The sequence below is a fragment of the Asterias amurensis genome, chromosome 1, assembly GCF_032118995.1.
Source record: "Asterias amurensis chromosome 1, ASM3211899v1".
Taxonomy (NCBI): Eukaryota; Metazoa; Echinodermata; class Asteroidea; order Forcipulatida; family Asteriidae; genus Asterias; species Asterias amurensis.
The window spans coordinates 34,202,865-34,225,892 of NC_092648.1; the positions used below are offsets into that span (position 1 = coordinate 34,202,865).

General features: G+C 39.1%; 1 protein-coding gene across 12 annotated transcripts in view; it reads left to right on the top strand.

Moving 5' to 3' along the window:
- LOC139937933 (MAP/microtubule affinity-regulating kinase 3-like) overlaps positions 1-22,021 on the top strand; it is a 90,629-nt gene extending 68,608 nt beyond the window's left edge. For 4 of the 12 annotated variants that reach the window (XM_071933256.1, XM_071933287.1, XM_071933317.1 and 1 more), the window contains 8 exons: positions 847-861; positions 6,980-7,194; positions 7,703-7,815; positions 9,766-9,882; positions 12,268-12,513; positions 14,823-14,900; positions 17,195-17,212; positions 18,671-22,021. In XM_071933256.1, coding sequence (XP_071789357.1) covers positions 847-861; positions 6,980-7,194; positions 7,703-7,815; positions 9,766-9,882; positions 12,268-12,513; positions 14,823-14,900; positions 17,195-17,212; positions 18,671-19,016 — 1,148 coding nt within the window. In that variant the 3' untranslated portion in view covers positions 19,017-22,021. The remainder of the gene's footprint in view (positions 1-846; positions 862-6,979; positions 7,195-7,702; positions 7,816-9,765; positions 9,883-12,267; positions 12,514-14,822; positions 14,901-17,194; positions 17,213-18,670) is intronic. The other 8 variants (XM_071933257.1, XM_071933278.1, XM_071933295.1 and 5 more) reach the window with 5 other exon arrangements.
- Positions 22,022-23,028: the final 1,007 nt, after the last annotated feature.

The following is a 23,028-nucleotide window of genomic DNA, read 5'->3' on the forward strand; positions in this document are numbered from 1 at the left end:
ATCCTATTTCATGTTATCCCTGATGTCACCGTAGTGAGTCACAGATGTTAGCCCCCAGCCCCCCCATCTCCAGCCACTGATCCAAACTTAGAGACGGACTGATCCCTCAACTTTACCGAGAGCCCCGTTCTAACCACACCCACTATTGTCTTCTCCTTCTCTACACCATTGTCAAGGAAACAATACACCCAGTTGCTTAAAGGAACACGTTGCCTTGGATCGGACGAGTTGGTCTATAAAAAGCGTTTGAACCCATTTGTTATAAAATGCATATGGTTAGAAAGATGTTTTAAAAGTAGAATATAATGATCCGCACAAGTATCACTCAAAATTGCACGGTTTTCATTTTACGTCGCGAACTAACACGGTCGGCCATTTATGGGAGTCAAATTTTTGACTCCCATAAATGGCCGACCGTGTTTGTCGACGAGTTAAAACGAAAACCACGCAATTTCAAGGCACATTTGTGTAGATCATTGTATTCTACTTTTACAACATCTTTATAACCATACCGAGTTTATAAGAAATTGTTACAGAACGCTTTTCAAAGACCAATTCGACCGATCCAGGGCAACGTGTTCCTTTAAGACTAGACTAGATCTCCACCAATTGAAAACAAAAATTCTGAAGAAAAAAAGGGCAGGAAAAACCGCCTTGTTTTAACATTTATGCATGACACACTAACATAGCTTCCTGTGTTCAGTTTGAGTTGCTCTGAAACTTCTCTGCGGGTGTACTTGTTTCCATGACGATAACCTCTCTGACCCAATGACCTTTGGTACACCTTGTTTCACCTTAACTCGTTTCTGTCTTTTCCATGTTAACTCGCTGTGTCGACAATTAAAGTCATCCGAAAACGAGGTAATTGTGGTTATCTTGTGTCTGATCACCCGTTGTTTCCTCAATACATATACCATGCCCTAGACCTCTGTAGTAGCTGCTTCTCTGATTTCTCTCATTTCTACACGGACATTTCTTTTTGACCATGTGCCCTTTGACCTTTTTGTTTACACAGAGATGAGAATTATTGATGCATTTGGAGGGAAAGTTGAATATATTTATCTTGGTTCCTGAAGTGGGGTTCCCGTGGAAGTTTTTGGGAAGTTCTCCTTGGGAGTATTTGGAATTTTCTTCTGGGAGGAATTGGGATGTTTTCCCTGAAAATATTTGGGAAATTCTCCCTGGAAGTATTGGGAAATCTTTTTTAGAAGTATCGGGAAGTTCTTCCTGGAAGTATTGGGAAGTTCTTCCTGGAAGTATTGGGAAGTTCTTTAGTGAAGAATTGGGATGTTCTCCCTGGAAATATTTGAGAAGCTCTCTTCTTTTCTAGAAGTATCGGGAAGTTCTTCCTGGAAGTATCGGGAAGTTCTCTCTGGAGAATTGGGAAGTTCTCCCTGGAGGTTTTGGGAAGTTCTCCTTCGAAGTGTTGGAAGCTCTCCCTGGAAAATATGAAGGGAGACATGGAGGGAAAATACAGATGGGAGGCCATTTTTGTTTTTATGTTTTGTTTTGTTTTTTTGTTATCAGGAAAACAAACACTTTTTGTGAAAGTTTTAATTCACTTTTTGTTTTGAAATATTTGTAACTTTGTCATTCATCAGACGAGTTTTCAATGCCCCCTTCAAAAAAGAAAAGAAAAAGAACTTAAATGCAGCCAAATGGTTTCAAGACTTTGTTACAATATTTCTCTGATCTCATCTCTACCTTACCTCAAACGCAAGACAAAATGATCATGTAGTTTGTAGAAAGTAAACAAAATCAGTGTTTTCTGCTGATCAGAATACTGCAAGCAGCTAATCATGTAGCGTGTGAATTTAAAAAAAACATCAGCGTGCTTTTTTTTCTTTGTTCAAAATACTTCATTTACAGCTTGGCAATTGCAGTCGCTTATAGTCTTCATGATTTCTTCACAACTAGTTAAAAAAACATTTTTTTTTCACTTGGCTATAATTTCCTTGAAATTATTTGAAGCAGTGTTAAAATGCTAATCTATTTTGTTGTGTAACCTTTAATAAAAATGAATGAGTTACAAGCTAAGTTTGCTTTCTGAAAGTCTGCAATGATATTTCTTGTTCTTTGCTAACCCACAACTTATCCAGAGGGATACTGCTCCCTTTCCTTGCCTCACCCTAAGATATGAATTATTCATCTACCCTGATTTGCATTAATAGTTTCTGAAATGCTCATGACTAAAACAATTCTCTACTTGTCTCGTACCTATGGTGACTGAATTTGTGTTAATTTTCAATATTGCTTGATCTTCTAATAAATTCTTTTTTTTTCCTTTTTTTGTTGGACTGATCCATTTAAACAAATTGTAATCTTGTGCATGTCATCTTGGTTGTGGGTAACTGCTGTTTTTTCCCCATGGAGTTTAATTTTACAGATGTTTTTCTTACTTTCTATGTGTGGGAGTGTCTGCTCGTTCAAACCAAGGACTTTCGAATATTGAACAAGAGGGATCAGTAGGATTTAAAACTTTTCGTGGTTAAAGTGTAATCTGGTGAGGTTTGCGGTAGAACAATGTGTAAATCTCATTTTGAGTAGTTGTTGGTTCTGAAAAGAACCAGTGATTGACAACTCAACAATTCAGTCAGTATGCTCTGATCCTCTTCTGGAGAATGCTTGTCTCTGTTGCTAGACTCGTGTTGCTGGATGCTGCTTAAGCATCTGTTCCAGCATTCTCCTTGAGAGGATGAGAGAATACTGATCGTAACGTTAAGTTATCAAATCGACCGTTTTTTTTTCTTCCCCGGAATCGAAACTACTTAAAAGAGATTTACACATGGTGCTACCACAAACCTCACCTGATGAGGGATCTTGGGTGTTTGACCATGGAGGTCTACCTCCGTGGTTTGACTGAGCAAGGGTGCCTCGTTTTCCTTTTGTGTACCAAACCAACGGGGACGTTGCTAAAACAGAACGAAGTTGACGCCATTTGAGAACAAACAGAAGTCCTTGATTTACAGGGTGGACAGACAGTCATGGGGGTGTGTTTGTTATGTGTCTGTGTCATGTCTTAACGAGTGCCGTTGTTTCATGCATTGAAAGAAATCTTTATGGAATTTGAAAAATGTTTGTTCCGTGTTCAGAAAGATGATTGACTGAAGATGGATAACCTTGTATTGACTTGTGTCTGCATAGTGGCATCCCCCTTTGCAAGATTTAAAGATCAAGCTATCTAATCCAAACAATGAGACGCTCATAGTTCCTTTATCACTCACTGCAAAATCACAGTTTGATTTTTAGTCAATAGCTTCATATAGAGCAATTCATTGTTTCAATTTTCGCGGGGTGTTAATGAAAAAAGCAAAGCACTCTTGTAAAGCAATTGTAGATGACATCGCTATTTGAGCGCTTGGGTACTTACATGGGTATGTTACATGACTAATGCCACTACATGGAAATTGGGCTAAGAAGCGCACCGTCTGTACTCACTGTGTCCAAAGTGAGAAGGGTTTTTACGTTCCAAATTCAGTTCTATTCACTCTCTTGGGTGTGCAATGGCCCCCTTCAAAATCACCGCCAGCTTATCTTGCTCTGTGAGGGTGACAACATATGCTAATGTAGATTCCAGTCAAATAGTTCGTGTGTGGGGAAAGTCTTCATTGCTCCTTGCTTCTTCTGGGTTTTTTTGCCAATAGACTGTGCAAGTCTCGCGCGCACCGGAGCGAGAAAACATGACAACTGAAGAACTTAATTTTTATATATATCAAATCTTTGCTTTAATTTTTTCTAAATGCTGAATCTGAACAACAAAAATACCTATTAGAGCTTTTAAAATTAGTTTTAGCTTTTTAAACAAATAGACAATTATCGGTTAAAGTCTATGTAAAGACAAAAGTAAAACTCTGGGACAAGGATGTTTGTTTGATCTTAAATGTTTTGAAACCCCTTTTGTAAATCTACGCCCGAATCGGAAACTACTGAAAGCTGGTTTATACGCGGACGCACGATGGTCGCAAGGGCGTTAGATAAACGCGTGATGCATTTTAAAGAGGAAGCCGACGCCTAAGCGAACAATGAAATTGCTTTCCACCCCGCGCAGCCAAAACAAGCGTCTGCGTAAGTTGCGTGATCGAAGACGGGCACAAATTCTTAATTTTTTACAAGTAACCTGACCTGAGGTCAAGTTGAAATATCAGTTTTTCTTCGTTATTATGTTGACTTTATTTTTACTTTTATATATGTTGTTAATTAGTATTACATTTTTAACAACATATGTCATTTTTATGGTCATAAACTATATTAAACTAAAGTAATGGACGAAACAAAATCTCCCCAAGTAAAACTCCATAAGGTTGGGACCACAATGGTCCCGGAAGTTCTGCGCGAGACTTGCACAGTCTATAACAGGAAATGAAATATAAGCCGCTTCATGCTCTCATGCAGATGCATCTTGCTGCCTCAGATAGCAAATTGATAACATTGTGTGCATATCTGAGCAAGTTTGGGTGAGCGACTGAACTTGACCAGAAACTATGACGTAGCTCTCGAATTGACCATGTCGACCACGCTCCAGTGCGTGGTTCGATATAGTCAATCTCCCTGTGCTCTATGGTTTCTGGTTAGGTTAGGCGGTGTAGTCAAGTCTAGTTGCCCACCTGTACTTGTTCTCTGACGATAGGATAGCCAATTGCGTGGACTACCTCTTCCTCTTTGTGCGGAGTTGCAGATGGTGATTTCAAATAAAAGAATATGACTCCGTTAAGCATCGCCATTTCCAAGGCTTATATTATTAGAATCCAATGTCAATTGGTCGAATGAAGTAAAAGTGTTCCTTTGAAATACTGCTCTAATTACATGTATCACCATTTCAGGCTGGTTTTAAAATTGATGAAAAAAAGTTGAAGAAAGTCTAGGGTAGTTTGTCGGAGTATCCATCAAATTTCATGAAGATCTCGACTGTTAACTCCTACTACCATTGTGTGTGGTCGAATATCACAGTGTATTACTTTCAAAGACCATTTTTATTTTTAATGTCACTCTTTTTTCTTTCTGTAATCATAGTGAAAAATGGAAACTTTACGTTTGAGTGAGATTCTTGTGTTACCCCCCCCCCCCTTATAACCTTACAATAGCTCCTTCTGGTACCAATCTGTCGTTATGTTGGCCTTGTACTATGGGGATGTTTATCGTGTAATCCTGACTTGACCATAGTCTCTCTAATTCCGGTTTTCTGTTTGGGGAATGATTGACTGTATTCGTCTGACAAGAAGTTGCAGATGTGAGACTTCAGTAGTGAGCATGACTATCTCTAGAGCCTTGTACATGTCAAGTGAAATTTGGCGAAGACACTATGTTATAAATCTCTTTATGAGGTGTGTTGATTCTTAGAATTAGTGGTTTAGCAACTCGATGTTTCAATAATTGTGCTCTGATCATTGTCTTCTCTTGAAGACAGTAGCGAGGTTTAGCTGCACGTTACGCGAGCAAACACGTGAACATGAACGTCAAAAAAATTATGTTGTTCCTAGGTGACGTCACCACTTTGGGCTTATTGCATGCTCACGAATGACGTCTGCACGCACGTACGTACGTACCTGACGTGAAAAATGGTAACTTCACGTATGGTAAAAACGTGAGATTTAAACGACACGATTTCTGACGTTCACATTCACATTGCTTGCGGAATGTGCAGCTAAACCTCCCTAGTCTCAGCACAATGATCGAAATGAAACATTGAGTTGCCGCTGGTGCTTCTCAGAACCACCACACCTCATGAAGAGATTTATTTACATAGTGTCTCTGTAAATCAACCTTGGTTGTATCTCCACCATGCAAAGTTTCAAGAAGTTTCAAATACCTGAGTAGCACACCCTTTGAATGATATCAAATAGCAAGCTTCTCACACTATTTGAGAGACGTTGCTAGCCTGAATTGGCACAGAGTTATTGGGATGCTATATCATTGATTTCAGCACGAGTACACTGATCTAAAAAACATTTAGTTATCAAGAAGCAAAGCATAGAATGTTAAAGGCAGTGGACACTATTGGTAATTACTTTAAATAATTATTAGCATAAAACCTTTCTTGGTCATGAGTAATGGGGAGAGGTTGATAGTATAAAACATTGTAAGAAACAGCTCCCTCTGAAGTAACGTAGTTTTTGAGAAAGACGTATTTTTCCACAATTTGATTTCGAGACCTCGGATTTAGAATTTGAGGTCTCGAAATCAGGCATCTGAAAGCACACAACTTCTTGTGACAAGGGTGTTTTTTTTCTTTCATTATTATCACGCAATCTGGATGACCGATCGAGCTCAAACTTTCACAGGTTTGTTATTGTATGCATAAGTTGAGATACACCAACTGTAAAGGCTAGTCTTTGACAATTACCAATAGTGTCCAGTGTCTTTAAGAGTGTTTCGTTGAAGTGGCGCTTGAGATTTGTCGTCTCCAAGACAGGTGACGTCTTTTAGCAAAAAAGAGAAATATGAACCCAATGTTTTTAATGGGTGACGGCATTTCGTTTGGGAAAATTTTTCCTGTTAGTGTCAATCGCCAATAGTGGCATGTAGTTATGGCTTTGGTATTTCAGGATTGGCTATTCTGGAAGGATAACCTGTTGATAAAAAAAACTTTGGTGTTTTTGATTGCCTCTTTCATGCGCCTCTCTGTTACTAATATAGCTTAGCAATCAAATCCAATGTAGACCCACTGCAAAGGCTATCAGTGCTGAGGTCAAACACATGTGTACATGCCACATGCAGCTCCCGGTTAGTTTTTAGTGAGGGCACTGTTTGAAGTTGTGACATCATGCAAGGTTACTCTCATGCTTTCTGCAGTTTGGCATTAAACGGGTTATACAGATCATCATTTAGGTGAGATTGGTAGGATTTGGACCAGCCCTTAAACTCGCAGACTTGGTTGTCAATCTTCAGATTACGGTCGTTGTTTCCTGAGTAGGTCCTGGTTTTAATATAGACAGGAAACTTTTCTGACTCTGTTTAGTCTCCTCAACACTCCAAACCACAGGTTCCCATGTAACTAGCTCCTCCTACAAGCGTCACAACAATGACAACGGCTTGAAGGAGAACATCGTGATGACACGGCAGGGGCGGGCCAGCGCCGGCGCCATCGGGAACAGCAAAGGATCAACGGGTAAGACAGGAGGGATGACCACGCCCACGCTAGGGACTCCCATTAATCAGGAGGGGTCGTCACGGAAACAGAAATCAGCTACACCAAAGGTGAGTCTGAGAGAGTGAACGAAGATTAATGTTGGTATGAAATTTAAGAGCCAAAGGCTTTTTCATTCACAGTATCACCCTCCAATCTTACAGGTACCCATTTTATACCCCCTCGGTGAAGAGAATCAATTGTAGTATAGCATCTTGCTCGAGTGCTCGAGGCCATTGGTGCCTCTTGAACCTGTTCCGTACCGACGCAGGGCCATGCCGCAGCAGTCCACACAGGTCAACTGGGGCTACCTTGCATCTCCGCTTTGGGATTGTGGTGAACCCCAGACAATGCGCCGCATAAAAGCTGACTGCCCATTCTCTCACCTTGATGGAGGCATCGAAGCCTTTCACCTGGCTGAGGACCTAGCTATAAACTGGCTAATGGAGATCTAGATTGAGATCAGCACAGCATACGACATCATCATCATCATCTTGCTCAAGGACACACACGTTGGGACCAGAGGTCAAACCCACACCTTAAACCTGGTGTATATTTTTTTCTTTTTCGAATCCACAGCACATACCTAGTAACTCGGGTATGACCAGGAGGAATACATACGTGTACGGAGACCGGGACGCCACGGGAGGGAGTAGAACCAATGGACAGAGTGAACGATATAACATCACTAGGTAAGTAGTAAACTCAAAGCATGTACGATTGGACTAACACACTAACCAAGACAAGAACCAACCATTGGTTGTAGGAATCAAAGACAAGATGTTGTGCAGATGTTTGCCAAAATAAACAATTCAATGGACGTGTAGATTTCAAAGAAGGAAAATGCTGTGTCGAAACCACGCTTTCGGAAGGGTTTTTAATTTTATTTTATTTTATGAATGCTGGGTTTTATTTCCCTTGTTTAAATGTTCCTCATGAAAGTGGGAGCTGGAAATGTTTATAAAAAACCTTTAAACAAGAAACTAAAAAGGCTGAAACTCGCCCATCACAGAATTATAATGTGGTTTTGTGAGTAGTGTCGTCAAGATTTTGAGACTTAAAAAAAAAAAATATATATACCTTTTCACCTCTGTAAATCTTACTACACAGGTAAGATTATACAATAAGATTGTTAAAGTCCCTAAGAAAGTGTGGTTTGGATGTAGCATTTTTACCTAGTTTCAGATCTTTAGTTTCAAAACCGCTGAAAATGATTTTTTAAGTTGCTGTTTGTGTTAGTTATGCATTTTTTTTTTTTAAACAAGACATTCTTTGGCAGAACTTTATGCGCAATTATTTGACTTCTGTTAGTATTCCCTCCCTGTTATTCTGTTTGCAACTGCGCCCTAATAGGTCATGCACAGAGCAGATGTTGAATTCTGTTTGCAATTCTGCGTCTTCTCAAATATGTAAAATTATTCTGTTGACTTTCCCACTCTTTAACTTCTGCAGTTGTTAAACATGTACTACCCTGACTATTGATATCCATGGACTATATAGTGAATATTCTGCAGATATCCATGTGTACTACAGTGATTATTCTGCAGATATCCATGTGTACTACAGTGAATATTCTGCAGATATCCATGTGTACTACAGTGAATATTCTGCAGATATCTATATGTACTACAGTGATTATTCTGCAGATATATCCATGGTTACTTGATTGATAATTCTGCAAATATATCCATGTGTACTTTAGTGATTATTCTCTAGATATATCCATGTGCACTACTGTGACGATTCTGAAGATATATCCATGTGTACTATAGGGATATTTCTGCATATATCCATGGACTATATTGATTATTCTGGAGATATCCATTTGTAAAAAAAGTGATTATTTTGCAGATGTACATGTATCCATGTGTACTATAGTGAATATTCTGCAGATGTATCCATGTTTGCTATAGTGACTTCTGCAGATATATCCATGTGTGCTACATGTATAGTGACTATTCTGCAGATATATATCCATGTGTACTGTGGTGATTATTGCGCAGATATACTTTGATTATTCTCATGGACTGTACAGAATACCCTGCAGACAGTTGTCTATACTGTTTTATTCTGGGAATATTGTGAATGCACTGGCGAGAAACTGCAGACATGTATGGACATATTCGTTCTGCAGACAGTCATATGTACTTGTCTGCTCACCTTGCAGAATGTGTTTCATGTAATATTCTGGACACAGAATTGGAATGTGGTGTGCACGAAGTTACCACTGACACTGATTGGTGTGCCTTACTTTAGTGACCACTTCCACCAAGTAGCGTTTGTCTGCTAGTAATGGGTAATCAGTACTCAGTCCAAACAAGTGTTTCCTGACACAACTGGCTCTCTTCTGAGCCCTTCTCGGGATTTTTTGGCAGACGTAGACAATCCGGGCCTGTTTTCCTGAATGAGATCCTGTGGTTTTAGTCACAAGTATTCACACTTACTACCACTCTCTCTGTATCTCACTAAGTACCTGTCCAAATCACACCCTAGGTTTGAGAGAGAGAGAGACAGATTAGGCACTACTTCGCACTGTTTGAATGCACTACGAAAGAACTGGATATTATCGTGGTGCACTTAGTTATGCAGTCATTTAATATTTTTTTCTGAACGAGTCAATTGTTGATTGCACACCATTATAGCAGGGACCTTCCCGCGCCGACTGCAAGACCTAGGCACCAGAAATCAGCGTCCACCTCGGGCCATCCAAACAAAGGGTCAGGCCTACCCCCACTAGAAGACCCTTCAGACAGACCAAGGTAAATCCGTGTCCAGGGTGGGGGCCCAAGAAGTTGTTGATTAAACTGAGCTTCTCTTTGTGCATAGAGGTAGTCAAACTATCTCGTTCGGCTGATCTACAATCCTGGCCAAAATGCTTGGGCCACCCATTTGCAACGTAACAATTAACATTCCCAGTCCACTTCCCCCTGACAATAAACATTTTCTCCCCTGTCCCCCGGCTCAAAGTTGATTAAGAATGCAGAAGACCGCGCAATGAGAGCCAACATTGAAAGGGGCCCCAACGAGATTTGGCCGGGATTGTAGCTTCATCAACTACTTTGACTAAACGCTGTGAATTATATTTCCCGAACCCGTTCAGAAGAATTATTCATTCATCAAGACGGACAATACCTGTTTGATCGTGTGTCGGTCGATTTGAAAATATTTGATCACCCGTTGTTCTACATTTGAATATCTATCTTCAAAATAAAGTCCTCAGAGTGGACTGTTTATTTTGAAGCTGGTGAAACAAAAGGTGTATCAATATTTGAAAGAAAGTCCTGATAGTTTGAGAGATATAAAGAGCTAGCTTATTTATCCTTGCGCTTCTCTGTGTGTGACCTTTTGTGGCTATTGTTTTTTCCGCTTATGAGCAATATTAGTATAGGTAGTTACAACTTACTGCCTGTTAGCGGTTGATTCATGCTCAACATGGAAGCCAAAGCAATCTCAATAGTGATGTTTTAAATGGAGATAGCTAGAAGGGGGGGGGGACATTGGCAGAAGTCAAGAAAATTTCAACTGCTTTGAGTTCTTCTCTCAGAACCATAGGCATGCAACTTTTCAGCCGAGCCCAATTTCATGGCTCTGCTTACCGCAAGGTTCCGTGCTTATGATCACCATTCTCCCCTTACTGTGTAAGCACCAAGTTTCTGCGCTAGCTGTGTAAGCCAAGAATGCTAAGTAATGTGGAGTACGCACAAGAAAAAATTCCCTGCTACACGGAAATACTCCTGGCCTAAGCGTGTTCCGCAAGGGTCGATTCTTTGCTTTATGGTAAGCAGAGCCATGAAATTGGGCCCTGATCAGTTGATTTCCTCGTTTTGATTTCTGAACGAGTCAAGAGTTGTGAAGAAGTAAAAAAAACACTGCAGTACAATGTCTTGCTGCGACTGGCACGTTTCCTCTTTTTGACAAAGCTGCAGTTGCATGCCTGGAATCAGTATTATTGAGTTTGTTGATGAGCATGACTTTCGAGTATGATTCTGCCATTAGCTTTGCATGATATAGAGCAAGGATACTTATCCATTATTCATGGCTGTGTTGCCTTGGTTGACTTGTTTCTGCAGAGTCAGTTGCTGTAGGGGTGCACGACGACGCCAGGCACAATAAATAGTGCAAGTCTTATTCATAGTTAGATACCCATGTACATTTTAAAGTTGTACAGTCCAACGAATGCCAGTGTTCAATGTGGGACAGTTCCATGGCCAATGTATGAAAGAGATCGTGGCTGAGCATAAACCATATCTGTCGACTAGATAGCAAGTCTATCATCTTGATGATTATTGTACAGGATTAGCCACATGATTTTTCCTGTACAACTTTCCTAAATGTTCCTACTCCTGCATTCTTCTCCTGGCCTACTACTCTCAACTCTGCTTCTCCGTCTTCTTTGCCATAACTATTATCCTTTCTTTTTTGCCACATTGCATGGTGCGCTAATTATGTTGAAAGCATTGTTCCAATACTTCGTGTATTAAAAGACTGGTGAAGACAGATTTTTGTGGATAAGGCACTGAGCAAAACTATTGTAGCTATAGATGGATTCAGATGGCGTCATTGACCACCGTCTTTAATGAAACGTGCACGTGTTAAAGGCTATCATTAGCCGAGAATTGGGTACAGCACGTGCACTTTGCCATTGTTTATCATCAAATATGGCAGTCGACGACGCTATGTGCAATCCATCTATTCACCTATGACCTTTAGATGCTCTTTAGACTCAGATTTCAGGAAAAATTAATGCGTATTCTGGGTCCAGTAAAAAGTGTGCAGGGCCAAACTTCACATAGCTGCTTAAGCACAAAAGGTAGCTAAGCACAACAAAATTATTCTTACAAGAAAAGGATAACCGGCCAAAATACTGTCAAATGCCACTTGAGACTGGTATCCTTCTCTTTTTTGCTAAATAAATGTTAAGCAATATTTTTTGCTTAAGAAGCTCTATGAAACTGGGGTTGCTTTCATTTAGATTGCAAGGTTTATCTCCCAATTTTTTGCTGAGCAAAAATTTGGCCCACTGAATAATTTTGTGAAGTGACGCCCATAATTGCAACAATCACTTAAAACAGAATATTGTTTTCCGTGAATAATTTTCAGTTGATCATTTTGGGTTTTTTTCCAATCGTGTTTCTGTTTCTCAGCACGGCACCAGGCAATAGACTACCCTTCCTCCCGTCACCGGCTGTTGGTGGCACCAACACGGGTACCGGTGGCCACATAAGGTTCCCTCGGGGTGCCGTCAACCGAAACACCTTCCACGGGGGTCAGGTGAGGAGGCACCCGATGTTCAACGGGCCCAACGCGTCCCCGGGCATGCAGGATACTATGGAGAGGAATAGGAACTCCATGTCATTCTTTGGAAAGCTGTCCTCGAAGTTTCAAAGGAGGTTGGTAGCACAGAGATCATTTCTTACTTGATTTTTCGCTCTATCTGTCTCGTCTGTTTGCTGGCATTTTTGCAGTTTGGTTGTATTCTTTTGAAATTTCTTTTCAAAAGGTTCAGGGGGGAAATACCCCCATGTACATAGCCATTTCATTTGCAAACTACCAAGCACTTGATTTCGCAATTGCATTTTAGTTCAAATCTTGTGTCTTGAGATTCCTGTTAATTTTGCAAATCATGTAATGTCAGCGATTCCTAGACTTTGCCTTAAACTGGTTAAACAGCATATATGGTAAATCTCCTCTCTGGTGGTAATACTCTTTTGGAATACCTAACTGCTGCCTTAATTGCTCTAACCTGATAACATCAAAGTATTCTAGCTGGGGAAGGGGGGACTAAAATATATAGTTGTTATAGACCATGAAACATGTGAAGACTTCACATGTTTACAAAAGAGCCACAGAGCCTTCCTGCAGGCATGATTTGTACACAGCCCAATGGAAGAAAACATCAAATCTGACATTTCATGGAGATCGGATTGCACTGTCTGTTTATATAAACTTTTGATATGAAGAAAGGGGCACATTTCCAAACTAGCTCAGCTGTTTTATTTGCTAACTCTTGAATTTATGTGGAAATAATGACACACAAATGTAGCACTACTGATATGATACAGTATTGCCTGCCAGAAAGGCTATGGAATGTACATGTATAAGGTCACTTCTTTTGCAAACAAAGGTTACAGGTCAATACAGCTCGTCCAACTTTTGATACAATATATTAAATATGCCTACTTTACCATCTCAGTTTGAAAAAGTTAGTCTACCAAAAATGTCCCTACTCTTACTCTCCAATGGAAAATAGAACTTCTCCTTTTGGTTGACCAAACAAACCATTCTAAAATTTACCAGTATCCCATGCAACATATAACACCTTCATGGCAAGTTGATATTTTGATTGTAATAATAATAATAGTACTAAAAAAATAATAATAATAATAGGAGTACACAGTTGTTATGAAGCACTTTGTCGCACCCGAGGGCGTTTTAAAGCGCTCATTGTTTTGTTTTTTTACAATGTATGTGAAGCTATGTTTGAAATAAAAGGCCATTTATTTACATAGCACCATGTAACGGTTTACAAGGTGTGTCGCAATCTTCTAATAAAGCACTTTGTCACACCCGAGGGCGTCTTAAAGCACTCATTTTTTAAAACAATGTATGTGAAGCTATGTTTGAAATAAAAGACCATTTGTTTACATAGCACCATGTAACGGTTTACGAGGTGCTGTGTTGCAATCTGTAGCCAACCATACTAGGAAACATCGGGGCTTAACTCCTTCTTGAAACAAGTAGTGAACTAAGTTTTGTGCATTGCATAACACACTGGACCTAAAGCTTGACATCCCATCCGAGGCAATAATGTTCAAGTGTCTTGCCTAAGGACACAGTGTCAAGACCGGGACTCGAACCCACACTCTGCTGATCAGAAACACCAGAGCTTGAGTCCAGTGCACTTGACCACTTGTTTACGACAAGCCATATTGTTTGATTCAATAATATGGAATCCCTTCATCTATAATAATGTGTCCACACTGCACAGCAGGCACTGGCTCATGACTACGTTTTACTTTTACTTTGCGCAACATCAATATGTACACACACCCAGCGACTCCCCCACTTCCTTTCCGCTAATATTAATATTATTTTTATCTGAGGGGATTTCAAAAACAAACAATCTCTGTTAACTCATTGTTTTGAGGTTTGATATTGGTTTGAAATTAATACTGTGTGGAGTGTGGATCAAACCACTGACCATGGTTACTCTGAGTAATCACCAATAGTGTCTTCACAAGGTCCTCAAGATCCTTGAAGAAGGTGTTGAAATGTTTCCAACCCCATTGTCATCCGGACATTTGTAGTCCTAAACTTGATACATTGTCATGTAGTGCTGCATTTTCACCCCTCCTCGTAAACCACAAACCATAATAACCCATTTCTAACCCATGATTAACTCCTTACTAATTACTAATTTTAATGACGGCATTCTAACGTTATAACCCATAAACAAACAGTCATCAGGAAATGATGCCACACAAAAAATAAAAGTGAAAAATAACACGCAGGTATCTTTGACTCTAGTCTTTTTGTCCGATCCACTCTTGAATATTCAGTGGATTGAATGAAACTTCTGAACTATTTTGGGGGAGTTTAGAGACATTTAGGTTGTGTATGTTTGTCCCAACCCCCATGTTTGACTTTGTTTGCGTAGTAATTGTACCGTTGGCTATGGCGGGGTTTCTTTCTCATACAGGGTGCCTACTAACTCCGGGGAGTTTGGAGTAGATTTTCCCCAGGAACTACCGCCAAAGTCCAGGGCTCCTGGCGTCAGGTAAAGACATAAAACATTCATTACATCCATTGTGATTTTTTTATTTTTTCATGTCAGCAACGTCACCAGTCAGGCTTTGAATATTCATGATGCGACATGATGATTATTCTTTGAATATTGATCAGGCGATCTGATGATTCTTCTTTGAATATTCATCAGGTGATCTGAAGTAGTCTTTCAATATTCATCGGGTGATCTGATGATTATTCTTTGAATGATAATGCTTTCATGTTAGCAATGTCACCAATCAGGCTTTGAATGATCATCGGGTGTTATGATTATTATTCGTTGAATATTCATCACATGATATGATGATTATTTTTTGAATATTCATCAGGTGATCTGAGGATTATTCTTTGAATATTCATCAGGTGATCTGAGGATTATTCTTTGAATATTCATCAGGTGACCTGATAATTACTCTTTGAATATTCATCAGGTGATCATATATTGACTCTTTGAATATTCATCACACAATATGATGATTATTCATCAGTTGGTGACGTTGCGTTGTTAGGTCCGTGGGACTGACTTTCATAATTAATCATTCTGACCCTATGTACTCTGCTTCGCTCGGTTAATAAACTGCTTCTACTGCAGCCTCATGTAACAAACGGTAACACCAAATATAAGCTATATTTTAATTACTGATCAAATAATAAAAAGTCTTCCTAAATGTATTCTAATCCAGCATTGTCATTGACAGAGCTGCCAAATCTACCTGGGCCCAATTTCATAGAGCTGCTTAAGCACTAAATTTCGCTTCAGCAAGAAAATCCTTGCTTAGTAAAATCAGATTACCGGCCTAGACTCCACTCAAATGTTATGCTAAGTGAACAACAGCTAAATACCAGTCACAAGCAATGTATACGACATGAAATTTTGGCCAGTAACCTGTATAAAGTAAGCAAGCTATTTTCGTGCTTAGGCAATATTTTTTTGTTCTGATTCTGCGGACATTTCCAAGAAAATAAACCACTCTTTCCAGGCCTAGAAATAGCCCATAGCATCCACAGCATTTGCCGTAGTGCCCTGTGCTTTTGCTGTAGTGCCCTAAAATGTGCAAGTTTCCTGTATAAATTTAAATTGTCCTCCTAGAGGTGCCCCTTACTAAAGGAATTTGATGTGCCCCTTTGAGAGGAAAGTTCAAGGCCTGTCTTTCCATGTTCTGATGAACAAATCTCCCTGGTTATGTGGACTTTGTCCCTATTATTTTGAGTGTAATTCTAAATACCTTTCTGATAGCTGCACACAATCTCCCTGATTTGCAAGATGCAAACGTTGACAGCTCTGGATTGAACCATTTTTTGCTTGAGCCTATCAAGTTTTAATAAGGGAATAAAAGGGTAGCGACGAAATCTTACACGGCCGTTTAAATCCGGCAGGGTCGAATTGCCGTTAAGAACTGGTCACTACTCTTTTATTCCCATTCATAAATGCCCTTTTTTTTTAAATTGTTTACAAAATACAATTAAAGACACTTTGACCTTGAAAATTTGAGGTTTAAAATTTTTTTTTTCAAAAACTTTGTGAAGAGTCTGTTGCGCATGGGTTGTGTGTACGCGCGCGCTTAGAAATAGATTACGCGCGCGCGCTTAGAAATATATTACGCGCTGTTACTAATAGCTATGAATTGCGTTCCGCGTGATAATCTTGCACGCCTGACACGCGGAAGCCAGCCGGTTATAAACACTGGTCATTATCAACTGTTTAAACACCCCACGTGATGCGCTCTCCACCAATAGGAGTAGAGAAACTGTCTGGGGTATTTATGAATGTCCAGTTAAAAATCATGAGACTAACTCATATAAAGGGCTGATGTGTCCAAACACTGATAATCAAGGCGCAAAAACCAAGAAATGAAATCACGACGAGCCCTTATGGCCATTTGTATCAGCAGACAATGGGCAAGTTTTAGCAGATGTTTGTTTGAATTCATCGTCAAAAATACAATTTTGTTTCTCTTTGCAAAACTAAGACAGAGAAAACATGACGATACAAAAATCTTTTTTTTTTTAACTCTCATTTCCATGGCTTGTGCCCAATAACAAAAAGCTGTTTTTGAGATAACAGATTGTAACATGTTTAACGGCGTATTCATCAGTCTTTGTGAGGCAAGATGATTGTTATTTTAACGCACTTGGTGAACATTACAAAATCATCAACCTTTTCAACTTCAGCGTCGTCTAAACTTAATTCTATATTCAGAAATCTAGAGACTTTTATACGTGTATTAAATGTGTGTGTTTTCCTTACTTTGCCATTCTGGATGTGATGTTATTTGACATCATCAGTGCTGGCAATTTGTCAAGGTAAAAGACATCAACCATCACTGTGCTTCATCTTTACTGATCATTCCTGTTGTTATTCGTAATCCTCACTCGTTTTCCCGCCATTTAGCTCTCGGCGTCTTTGTTGTCGTGTTTAACATTCTGAATTTACGTATTTGTCACCGTGATCTCTCATCTATTTTTAAATTTTTTTTTCAAGTTTATTTTGTGAACAGTTTTGAATCTTTGAAGAGTTGTGTTTTGTTTGTAACTCGATGTGAAAGTAATTGTTTACACTTTTGTAATAATGCAAGTCCGAACAACGGTTTCTTGGATTTCTTTCCAAGAATCCTTGTGGGTGTGTTTTTATTGTGTGTTTTTTGTTCTCTCTGTGATAATTCAAAATTTACTTTTGGAGCATTACTTTTGAATATTAACCACAAACGTTCAGTGCATATGGTTGTATAGGGGCCATGTATGGGATCATCAAAGGTGAATGCCATTTGCAAAATCAATGGGAAAAGTTACATATTTAGTCAATGTTTAACAGAAAGGTTTAAAAATATGTGCATACTTAAGTCTACAACCAAGTAAGACTGGTGTTGTGGACTCTCAAGTTTTTGTACATTGCATGGTTTCGTTTAACAAGGTGTGACCAAACCCCAACTGCATGTTTTCAACTGCATCATTCAGTGATATATAGTGTGAAGCTCTCGCATTTATTTAACTGTAGTCTGTGTAATTCTTGATATATGTGTCTTTCACAGAGTTGACCTAACACCAACTACACATTCTATAATGAATTTGATTTATTTATTTTTTTTTTTTTGGGGGGGGGGGGTCCCCGAAAAACCAGCTGATTTGAGTAAATCTAACTTTTGGGTCTCACTACCCTTTGTTTTTAAAAGGCCTGATACTTCATGGAGGCAACCGAGGTAATTGCCTCCGAGCCTGCCCCCGGTCATTACCTTGGTGCCCTAGAAATTTACAATCTCCACATAGGGTGCCCCATTACCAAGGAGAGAATGGCTTGGTGCCCTTGCCCTTTCAAAAACAAAGCATACAGGCCTGTTGTCGTTTGATGCATTAAACAGCTGGTACCCACTTTCACTGTCACTGGCCTATGATGTATTATGTAACTGGTTACCACTTTCATTGTCATTGGCCTTATGATATATTATATAGCTGGTAACCACACTTCATTGTCATTGGCCATATAATGTTTTATGTAGCTGGTATCAACTTTCTTAATGGGTGTACCAGCCATTTCTTACTGTTATTATTTTGTATGTTACATTTGATATTTTGTGAGATTTTTTACATATTTCTCTCACCAGCACCTCTTTTGTAATGTAAATTTGTTGTTGAAGTAAAAAATAGAATAAGACAGATTTAAATGTTTTATTTTTAATAGTTTAGTATTGTTTGGTGTTTGTAACACATTGATGTATAATAATAAAGATCATAAATCAGTATTTTTTTATTTATTATTTTGAACAGTCGTTCGATCACAGAGCGAGACCCGAATCGAGAGGACCCCATCAAGCCTCGTTCCCTTCGCTTTACGTTCAGCATGAAGACGACCAGCTCCAAGGATCCTGACTCCATCATGGGGGAGATCCGACGTGTCCTGGAGGGCAACTCTGTTGATTTTGAGCAGCGGGAACGCTACTTGTTGTTCTGCGTCCACGGCGACGGACGCGGGGACAACCTGATTCAGTGGGAGATGGAGGTGTGCAAACTGCCGCGGCTGTCGCTCAACGGTGTCCGCTTCAAACGTATCTCTGGTTCATCCATGGCCTTTAAAAACATTGCCTCCAAAATCTCAAATGAACTGTGTTTGTGAATAGTCAACTGCATTTTTTTTTTTTTTTTTAGGTTTAGTTTTTATTTTCCCTTTTTCTGTTTATAATACTAGGTTTAGCTGGAGTAACTTAAGACAACACTTTGACAAACTCTATGAGAGTGTCAGAGCTTTTTAAAAAAAAAACCTAACAATTTGACGCTTACTATTATTATAATTTTTTTAACAACAGTAGGATAGGCGTCTTCAATGTGAGACATTCCTACCTTGGGATGCTATTTATTTCATCCCAAAATATCACTTCAACTGGGAGATGAGGGTAGTGTAAAATAGTTGGGATGATTTATGATTTAGTTCAGTGTGTTGCTTTGATTTTCAGTTCACACCAGCATTTCTCAAATCCCGGCTTGGGCTCTGGCTCCATGTGCCGTCTGATGTGCAAAATACACGCTGCTCAGAAAAAGTATAGGCCTGAAGACGAGAGCTGCATTTCCACTGCGTGCAGCGCGCTCAGCACAAGCCTGAGACAGAGCCCAAGACGAGGTTTGAGAAAGGTTCCATGTAACCCAAAATAAAATGACTAATTTGAATGAGGAACGTTCCTTTGTGTTGGAGGTTTCCACCACAGGACATTTTTCACTCGTGTTAGTAGTTGTGGAGGTCAGCATGTACGATGCTTGCTTCCACTGTCTATTTGATTCAGCTTCCTTGTCTTCTCTACCACACATTGTCTATGAATGAAGGTCAAGGTACCAGATGGTCTGTATTGTGAGTAGTGTCAGGCATGGTTGTGTGCTGTGGTACTGGTTTGCAATTGAAGTAATAAACAAATAAGATTTGATGTCGGGGTTGGCAGGTTTAAACCTCAGAACCTTCCCCCTGTAAGTGATTGTCAAAGTAGTTGGTTGGTAAACAACGGGACAAATTGGAATTTGAGAATTTGAATAACAAAACAGACCCCCCCCCCCCCCAATAGAAAATTTAAAAAAGCTTTGGATCAAAAGTCAACTCAAATCATATTTTCCCCTCCAATGTCTCAAAATTCATTGTTACTTTTTAATTCCCTGTTTTATGAAATTGAATATTGTGCAATTACCAAATTAAATATTTTGAGATTACACAAAGTTTTGAGGCACTGGGTCAACATCAAGTGACGAGAACTCTGAACATCACAACAAGTAGACGATTTTTGATATCAACTGACTTCTACCCACTGCTGGTCCACTCCTTTTTTTTGGGGGGGGGGGGGGTGTCGTCAGTTGAGTTTTAGATATTCATGTAGTTTTTTGTTCCGTATTTGAAAACACTCTCCCAGCTCTTCCATTCTGTTTCAATCTGTGTCTGACAGTTTGGAATTTGAATAGAAAAAGGACAGTGGAATTGGATTTTTCTTTAACTTCAGACTCCCTGTCGTTTTTCTGGTCTTTTCAGTTTGTCCGCCCTGCGATATCTATGGAATGATCTTGGAGACATTGTGTCATACACCTTAGATTTTAATCTGTATCTGGCAGTCTCGGAATCTAGCCCTAGTGTATGAAATTATGTACAGAATCTTTGTGTAAAAATGTTCAGTTGTTTTTGTTGTTGGTTTTTTCGTCATCACTAACAGTCATGTATTTGCTTTCTTTTTTTATATTTCTTTTTCTATTTTTTTTTATTACTTTAAACATGAGGGATGTCAGCCGTGAAAGTGGCACTTGTACAGTGTAACATTTGAATCACTTCATCAGAAAACCGTTTTCATTGCAGCAGATTTTTTGTTCAAAATTATCATTTTGTGTAATTTATTCACCAAAAGTGTTTGCCCAATCGAAACAGAATGATGTGGCTGCACCACATTATTCTGTTTGAGTAGAAGTGAAGTTTAAATTCACCACAAAAAACATCTTTGTGTGTTTTGTTTTGTTTTGTTTTCCCTCTGTCGGTAGCCATCTGATATGAAAATGTCAAATTTTTAAAATGCCCCTCTTTCTTTCTTTGCTAGAAACAGTCGGTCAGGAAGCATATTGCATTTGATGAAAACCCAATTTTCAATCTGGCAATTTGAACTTGAATCTTGAAGCTCATACAAGATTGAAAATAGTATTAATTTTTATCGGTAAAAAGAAGTTTGATATCTTTTTTTGTTTTTAATCGGCCAGAACTGTGGTATTCAGTGGCTGAATTTCAAGGGAATCTATTTATTATTGATCGTTTTTATTATCTCTATTATTAATTTTTCTTATTTGATTTTTTTGTTTTTTGTACTGGAGGCATAAATATGTTACCGTGGTATCTTCCATTGTTGGCATTTATACACAAATAACACTGACTTCTGACATGTTTGTAGCTTGTACACATTTCATTGAGGAAGCTCAATTATAGGTCTGTAGAAACAATGAGAATAATTTAAGTATTATTATTAAATGTTGATGTAAAAATAACATTAAGAAGAAAAAAAAAACATTGGTCAAAGGCAGCATGGAACTGATTAATTTTTAGTCGGTAGATAATAATTAACAAAATTAAAAGCAAGACAGTTGTTTGAGCGAGTGTGTGAGTGTGTGTGAAAAAAATGTGAGAATTTCAGTGAGAAACAGCGGAAAATTGTCTTGTGACTTTAAAAAGTTGGATAACTTAATGTAATGTACATTTTTTTTGTACAAAGTAAATACAAACAAAAACCTTGTTTTTTTGTGTGTTAAGAAAACAAAAAATCCCTATTTTCTTTTTGTGGTTTTTTTTTTTGGAGCAGCAGTCCGTAGCATCAGCAGCTATTTTCATTTCACAATTGTCGTAGTTTCGTGACGCAGAAAGCGAGCAAAAACTTCTTGCAATGTTGGTGAAAATACTTTTAAAAAAACATAAATCCATTGGCAGTGTTGAGATGGGATTGTTTTTTTAAGTTTAGATGTTCCCAGTTTTTGCCCTTACTTCCTGATAGGTTTTTGTGCCACGTATTTCTTGTTTTCTGTGTATCTTTGGTTTATTTTTGGGCTGGTATATCCCTCCTGCCATCAGTGTATACATACTGTATAGAACTATGAGACATTAAAAGGTAAAAAGCACTTTCTTTTGGTCATTTTGCATAAAAGTCAATTTCTGTATTGCTTATTATTAAAAATTACGATCACAAAACTGGGTATTGTGCCACCATTTTTATTTTATGTAGATTGTGTCTGATTGGAGTGACTTTGGCTGTGGCTATGGAAGCCGGTTGCTAGTGGCAATGTTAAAGTATATAAGGGAGGACACAGTGAGCTAGCCATAGCCACAGTGATATAGCCATAGTCAGATTTAAAGCTGTCAATTTAGGCATGGTTTGAAAGTGGAGGGTGCAGTTGGATCACAGAATAGTCTGGTGCCTGTGGTATGGAAACCCAGATACCAGGGGTTCGTTTTCACGGCTGTGACCAATATTACTGTTTGGGTCTTTTGCTAGTGATTAGCCTGGAGTGCGGTTTGGTGACCCCAACCAAAAACTGTTTCGGTTGTTGGTCGTTGGTTCTGCTGTTCAGACTGAACGATAACTGAGTTGTGAGCTCGGTTACCGTTTTGATTATGACGTCAGAAACAGTTTTTGGTTGGGGTCGCCAAAACGCACTCCAGGCAATGGCCAATTCAACCCAAATAGTTATTGGTTATAACTGCGAAAACACACCCTTGACCTTGGAGTCTTAGCAATGCTTTCAGACTTGGAGGCCATTGCTGTTACTGTGCATGACTGGGGCCTTATTACAAGTAGCAGCTTAACAGCCAGCACTTTGTTCAGAGCCCAGTTTCATAGTGCTGCTAAACGGCCGATTTTGTGCTTACTTTGCAATTTCTATTTCATAGCGCTGCTAACCATAAGCACACGAAAAGGCATGCTAACCTTGCGGTGCTTACCGCACGAAAATAAATGACGTCACAATGCAAATCCTTGGTAAACACGCAATTTGGCCGCCCAATTTTTCTGCTAACTTGTGAAATATGCTAAGACTTAAGTAAATGTTTCTGCTACAGTAAGCGCGCAAATTTGCTTACCCTTAAGCAGCGCTTTGAAATTGGGCCCTGGTTACTGTTGCAGATAAAT